This window comes from Antrostomus carolinensis, unplaced genomic scaffold (assembly GCF_000700745.2).
Source record: "Antrostomus carolinensis isolate BGI_N321 unplaced genomic scaffold, ASM70074v2 scaffold11037, whole genome shotgun sequence".
NCBI lineage: Eukaryota > Metazoa > Chordata > Aves > Caprimulgiformes > Caprimulgidae > Antrostomus > Antrostomus carolinensis.
Window position 1 is genome coordinate 11,607 of NW_010326801.1, and position 7,574 is coordinate 19,180.

General features: G+C 48.3%; 1 protein-coding gene across 1 annotated transcript; it reads right to left on the reverse strand.

Annotated features, from left to right (window-relative positions):
- Window positions 1-432: 432 nt before the first annotated feature.
- On the reverse strand, window positions 433-1,947 carry LOC104527885 (gap junction gamma-1 protein). The gene has a single exon (XM_010171716.1). The coding sequence runs from the start codon at window positions 1,931-1,933 to the stop codon at window positions 683-685; it is 1,251 nt and encodes a 416-aa protein (XP_010170018.1). The 5' UTR covers window positions 1,934-1,947; the 3' UTR covers window positions 433-682.
- Window positions 1,948-7,574: the final 5,627 nt, after the last annotated feature.

The following is a 7,574-nucleotide window of genomic DNA, read 5'->3' on the forward strand; positions in this document are numbered from 1 at the left end:
CATCTAACAATGCAGGCAGGACATCAGCTGTAAGCGTGTCATAGAATCATAGAATTGTTTGGGTTGGAAGGGACCTTCAAAATCATCCAGTTCCAACCCCCCTGCCATCAGCAGGGACACCTTCCACTAGACCAGGTTGCTCAAAGCCTCATCCAACCTGGCCTTCAACACTTCCAGGGAGGAGCAGCCACAACTTCTCATGAAGGTTCATGCAATATGTCAGTGGTTTTCCTATCAAGGGATCAGAAATTAATTTTGATTAAGGATATTTAGTAATTAAACACTGTCTGACCTACAGCACTCTAGCTTTGCCATGCAAGAGAGGAACTGCTTGCTGTCAGCCTGACTTCTCTCCTGAGCCACCAGCAGCTCCGCTTCCCATCACAGCACGTTGTCCAGTCTCTGTTGAGGGCTCCGGTGGTGACTGAAGAGGATGCAGGGTGTTTTGCTGTTACTCACTGAAGGTTCCCAACTGGAGAACATGTTGGAAAGATGGAAGAAATGTCTTTTGGTAACGCACTGGAAGACAACACTGAATTGGTCTGAAACTCCTTTTCTCTCCTGACTTTCATAGAATAATTGTGCCTGTGCCCTGTGAAATGAACTCAAGACAATACCAAAAACCAGAAACAAACCAAAATACAAACCCCACTTACGCTGCCCTCTCTCCTTTCAGATGAAGCTATATCCATACAGATGTCTTTCCATCTTTACTGCTTGAGCTCCCTTTCTCCAAGGAGGCCTTGGGTTTAGCACCTTGTTTCTCCTGGGCGGTGTTGGCCCTGTTCTGTTCTACCACCGTGCCACCCGAGGCGGGACTGCTGGTTCGAGAAGGTTGTGTGTTGGCCTGGGTGTTGCTGTAGCTCTGAAACGCTATGTCTAACTGCTCCTGGGCCACTCGCAAGTGTTTGTGAAGGGTGGACAAGTCTGCTGGAAGGTTCTCATCTGGGCTGGTGCATTGCTGCTCCTGGGCGACGTTAGCCAGGTTCTGCTCATGAGCCATCAGACTGTTGGGGATCTTGGTGGACTTCTCTGATTTCACTACCAAGTTGTACTCAGGAGGGCAGGAGATGTTCTTTGGGTAGGCATAGTTGTAGGGAGGCTGCCTAAAGCTGTTGATTTTCCGGTTGCGAATGGCATCTCGGATGGTCCCAAACCCCAAGTGAAACATCTCACACATGTTCAGCAACAAGCACAGGCAGCTCACGACGTACATCACCAGGAGAAAGATGGTTTTCTCAGTTGGCCGGGACACAAAACAGTCCACAGTGTGAGGACAAGGGACTCTATTGCAGACGTAATAGGCTTCTACCTCAAACCCATAGAGCAAATACTGCCCTATCAAAAAGCAAACTTCAAACGAAGCTCTGGTAAGTAGCTGGAAGACGTAGATTTTCATCAATCCTTCTTGCTGGATGCGCCTCCTCCCATCGTGCTTTTGTTGCTCTTTGCTTTTGGGCTTGGCTTTGGCTTTCTCGTTTTCTGCTGTGTCATCAGAGATCATGGGATCCTCTTCGTCAGCCTCCATCGGGTCCTCCACGTTGCGCACTGCCTGCCAGTTCAATGCAAACTGCTTCTTCTTCTTCTTGAACCCCTTGAATTTCTTCTCCTCCTCCGCTGACCGGGCAATCCTGTGGATGGCATAGCCCAGGTACATGACCGAAGGGGTAGATATCATGATGATCTGGAAAACCCAGAACCTGACGTGTGACAGCGGCGCAAACGCATCGTAACAGACGTTGTCACAGCCGGGCTGCTTGGTGTTACAAGTGAACTTGCTCTGCTCATCGGAGTAGATGGACTCCCCACCAACTGCTGTCAAGACGATGCGGAAGACGATGAGGACGGTGAGCCAGACCTTCCCCACAAAGGTGGAGTGATTGTGAATCTCTTCTAGCAGGCGGGTTAGAAAGCTCCAGCTCATGTTGGTCATAAGGGCTATTCAGTTAAAACCTGCAGGAAGAGGAGGAAGAAGAAGCCATAGCTGTAAGTCAACATCTGTGGCTGTGGTCAGTGACACGACTGTGACATTGGTGCATCTGTGACAGATGAAGTCATTCCCTCCCTGGAGGTTGCCCAAGGAAGTTGTGGATGCCCCCTCCCTGGAAGTTTTCAAAGCCAGGTTGGATGAGGCTTTGAGCAACCTGGTCTAGTGGAAGGTGTCCCTGCTGATGGCAGGGGGGTTGGAACTGGATGATCTTTAAGGTCCCTTCCAACCCAAACCATTCTATGACTCTATGATTTTATCTCAAGGAGGCAACCTTCACTGCTGCAGCCCATCTCCCCAGGACCTGTGAGGGACCATGACATGGGGCTGACCATGTGAGCATCAGGGAACGAGTCACAGCCAGTGTGGGGACGTGCTGCACCACCATAATTGGAGGCAGGTATACATGGTGGTACTAGATAAACACAGATGATGGAATCCCAGAATTGCTGAGATTGGAAAAGACCTTTAAGATCTTCAAGTCCAACCATGAACCCAACACTGACAAGTCCCCGACTAACCCATGTCCCTCAGCACTGTGTCTACACGACTCTTCAATCCCTCCAGGGATGGGGACTCCACCACTGCCCTGGCCAACCCCTTCCAATGCCTCAGAACCCTTGCAGCAAAGAAATTCTTCCTCACATCCCATCTCAACTGCCCTTGGTGCAACCTGAGGCCATTTCCTCTTGTCCTGTCACTTGTCACTTATTAGTTAATAACACAAAAAGCCACAGCACCTACTAGATTCACCATTACTCACTTTGTTGCCTGTTTCAAGACGTTGCTCAGATGTAAGAAGGTTTTGAATGACTCTAAAAGTGAACGCAAAGCACCACGGAAGCCACTTAAGGCACAAAAAGGTGCTTAACTTGTGCTAATCTCTCGCTTGCACGCCATGGGCTGGAGTGGCTGAGCTGAAAGCGGGAGCAGAGGATGCTGCTCACATCATGGAGACTTGCGCTGCTGAAATATCTTTCATTAGCAAAACCCAGAAAAATGCAAAGAATCAGCAAAAGAGTGGGAATATTTCTGTTTACAGGCTGATGTTCTTTTTATGTTCCTTTTGAAAAAAACAAAACAAAACAAAACGAAGCAAAACAAAACAAATGTTTAATCAAATGCAGACTGTTTTCAAAATAAACCTTGAAAAGCTTTCAGAGAGAACCATGCATTTATTAGAAGACTTGGACAGCTGGGGAGGAAGAGCTTGTAATAACCATTTTGTGTTTAGCTTAACTTGCAATGGGGCCTCAGCCCGAGCTCCTTGGATGACCCCAGGCATCATCAAAGGCAGGTGGCAATTTTACTGCTTGACTGGCAGAAGCTCTGATAGATACCTGGGAGTAAGAGCAACACAGAAAGCAACCAGACCCAAAGAACATCACGGTGGGGGACAGTGGGGCTCTCACCCAAGGCAGCAGAGGATGGGTTCATCCTTTCTGCTCCCCCACATCTCTCTTTTGAATTATCTTTTGCCTCATCATGGACTTTACCAACCTTGTTTGCATGCAGACACCTGCAGGTAGTAAATTAGTTGTCTGTGAGCCCAATCCCACCCATGAACTGATGCCAACCACTGCACCCAGAAGCCAAGAGTGGATGTGTTAGTAACAGACAATCACAGAATGGTGGGAGTTGGAAGGGAACTCAGGAGATCATCTAGTCCAACCCCCCTGTCAAAGCAGGTTCCCTACAAGCAGGTTCCACAGGAAAGTGTCCAGGTGCGTTTTGAACATCTCCAGAGATGGAGACTCCACACCCTCTCTGGGCAGCCTGTCCCAGGGCTCTGACACCCTCACAGTGAAGAAGTTTTTCCTTATGTTTTAGTTGAACCTCCTTTGTTCCACCTTGTGCCCGTTTGCCCCTTGTCCTATCACTGGCCACCACTGAAAAGAGTAAAACACAGGAGCCAAGCACATAAACATGGACACAAGTGAGTTAGTGTGGAGTAGCACGTGGCAGCGGTGTGTTATGGCTCAGCAGTAGCTGCCTTTGTCATCCTCCACTATCAAGCAGAAGAAGAGAAAGAAGCTGTTGTCCATACGTTGAAAGAGTATGAACACCAAAACTACCCCTCCATGCTGGGTGAGCATGGCTGGTTGGAGGTTCATATCCAGGAGGGAAAATGATCCATGAGACATGAACCAGGTCCTAACCTGGCTTTGCACCACTTTTACATGGAGACACAAAATTATCCCCTAAGGTTTCCATGACACAAGCTGACCTTTGAGCCCATCACCCGTGCCAGGCTCAGTTTGGGAGCAGCCACCAGCATCAGCCACGGACACAGCTCTGTGCAGGAGCAAGAAAGGAAACGTGCTTTGCTCTGTTCTCCACATCGAGCCTTTCTGGAATGTAATTTTGTTCAAATTCCTTCTTAGGACGGGTGCCAAACAGTGCTGGTTTGTTCAACCCTCGCCTTCACGCTGCCCTGGGAGGCAGCAACAAGGTCCGAGGCTCCAAATGCAGTGAAATTCTTCCGCTGTCGAGGGCTCTCGAGAGCAGGCAGATGGAATTTTCTAACCTTGCTATTTCTAGATCAAACAAATCCTCTGCGAACACAAACCCCCAAGTCTTCACACGCCAGACCAAGACTGCGGGAACACTCTGCAGATGGTGTTATTCTTGTCTTGTAGCTGGAGAAACTGAGGCAGGGAGCAGAGAAACAGTTCACTCCAGCCTAGATAATAAACTAGATGAGGTGGGGAAGGTCTCCTCTCTGGCCTCACCTTACCTGGTGAAGAACAGCCCTCAAAGCTGTTGGGACCAAAATCCCCATCTCCTACCCCAAAAGTGATATCTTGGACCCAATGGTCAGTACTAAAATGCTGCTGTAGATAGGACAGATCATCTGCTGCAGAAGAACATGGAAAGCAATCACCACAGACCTAGTCTTTATTTATTGAGGAAATTAGATTTATTCAGGAGTGAGATGGACAAGCATCTCCTCTGAGTGCCTTTGAGCTTCCTTAGACTCAGTAGATATATTTTAAAGTGTCTTTGACCCTTCCTCTGATTTATGTCCCCATTCAGATATGGGTAAAATAAGGCGTTAAATGATTTATAGGATTAATCCAGGCACTCAGCCAAGCTCCAGCTGATGGGAGGCTGGGAAGGGAAGACCCCGCTGGGTGCAGTGATGTCCTGCTGAGGGACATGGTGCATCCATCTCTAGAGCATCCGGGTCCAACCAAGGCAGGGCTGGGGCTTGGCTGGAGCACACATCAGCCCCAGCTTGGCTGGCCTCATGTGGGCATTCAGCCATCTCCTGGCTCCCATCTGCATCCCCAATTAGCTGCAAGCTCCAAATTCTTCTAAAACACAGGCTTCAAATGTCCTGTAGAGCAGTTCATTTATCATTTCACTGCTCACTTACAGGGTTTACGAGGTCTACACCGAGGATAATTTACCATTTTGCAAGTTTTACTCAAGTACACAGTTCCCAAAGCACAAACTCACCTCCCAACAGCAGTTCTGCTGGAGCAGAGAGGGTCCGACCAAGGTAGTGGTGGCTTTTAGAGTAAATATTCAAGTTTTGGATTGATATTAGTCAATTGATATTAGTTTGTTAGCAAAGCAACCATTGTCTCCTCTGGGAGACACATTTTAGAAAGGACCACCTGATAGTGCTTGTTCAAAACCCTCAAAAACCTCCCGAGTCAGGGAGAAGGGAAGAAATTGCAAAATAATCAAAGTGGCAGGTTGTTGGACTGAGAATCACAGAGTCCCATCATGAACACAACACTGACAAGTCCCCGACTAACCCATGTCCCTCAGCACTGTGTCTACAGGACTCTTCAATCCCTCCAGGGATGGGGACTCCACCACTGCCCTGGCCAACCCCTTCCAATGCCTCAGAACCCTTTCAGCAAAGAAATTCTTCCTCACATCCCATCTCAACTGCCCTTGGTGCAACTTGAGGCCATTTCCTCTTGTCCTGTCCCCTGGGCCTTGGTTGAACAGATCCACCCCCACCTCTCTCCACCCTCCTCCAAGGGACTTGGACAGAGCCACAAGGTCTCCCCTCAGCCTCCTTTTCTCCAGGCTCAACACCTCCAGTTCCCTCAGCCACAAGGGAACTCAGCACACTTGTGCTCCAGACCCTTCCCCAGCTCCGCTGCCCTTCTCTGGACATGCTTCATTACCTCCAAATTATTTGGGAGCCCGCCTCTGGTTACTAGCCACCAGCCCGAGCTGTTGGTCCTGCCATTGACACTGCACTCAGCTCTCTGTGCACATCTGGATCTGCAGGAACATCTGGAGGAAACAGCCTCGAGCTGTTTCTGTGCCCCTGGGAACCCCCTGTTGCCTCTGTGTATGATCACACCTTGACATTACGCTCTCCTGCGTCCACCCACTCTCCTGGCAACGTATTTGAAACAAAAAGTTGAAGGAAGTGAGCTAAAAAACCCTCCTACCATCAGTTCAGTTGAACTTCCAGTGGTTTTTTGTGACTCACTGGCTAGAAAGACTAAACTCTGAGATTTCAATGTCTTTAATTGCTTGGGAGGGGTTAGTACACCATTATATTTTGAAATCATTTATAAGGCAAACAAGTTTCTAAGGAAGGATTTGTTCCCATTGCGTTTGCTGATGAATAGGATGGCACTAGGAGAAGACTAGATCTCATCTCCTCACAATGCCAGCTCTTAAAGCACAAAAATAAATTCATTTTTACACCTTCTGCATGTTTCAGATCTAATTCCTCTGTGCCATGGAAATGTTACACAGTCCAGGGGGGGGAAAAAAACCAACACAAAAAACTAACCCTGGGTGGATCTCCAGCAGGTAGATGGATTAGATTAGGTGGTTCATGTAGCTTAATTACCTGCCACAGTGATGGCATGAGAGAACCCACCACCCCTCTGGCTTTGAAATCCATTCATTCACATGTATCTTCACACGTTTTCTCCAGCCTACCTGACATGCAGCGTATGAAACACACACTGGGTACAAATTCCATTTTGAAACAGCTACAAAAAGGTGGTTGCTTCTCTCAACCTTCCAGCAGCATTTCCAGTGCCTTTAACTCAACCTTAAAATAGGGAAAATTGTGTCTAGCCAGGTACAGGAATGAGCTGTTGGTTCCACATTCTTATCATGGTTACTTCCCAAAACCTGCTACACCCTCTGCGTAATCACAGGCACAAGTGTTTGGATTGGGAAAACTTTAAAAACCTGAGTCTAAAATAAGCAGAAGAAGGAAAAAAATAAATAGAAGAAAAAAAATAAATAGAAAAAAAATAAATAGGAAAAAAAAAATGCTAGCTGGATATCCTTCCTTTCTGCATGATCCCCACACCACCGTTGCTTAAACTGCAGGAAAAAAACAACGGGGAGGGGGGGAAAATCTACTTACAGAGACATGGTGCTTCTCGTGGTGGCTTTCCCTCCTCCACCGACATTCCTGTGCCTCCAGCCCTCCTCCTTGCCCTAGATAAACTCCCGCCGCCTGGGTCCAGCCATGCCCCAGCCCTTGGAAACCAGAACTCAAGGGAAGTATTTAACTGTACGCTCAAACCCCGCCTCTGTGGTGACCAGGCACCCACCGCTGGGCAGGTCCTGTCCGAGCTACGCCTGGTCC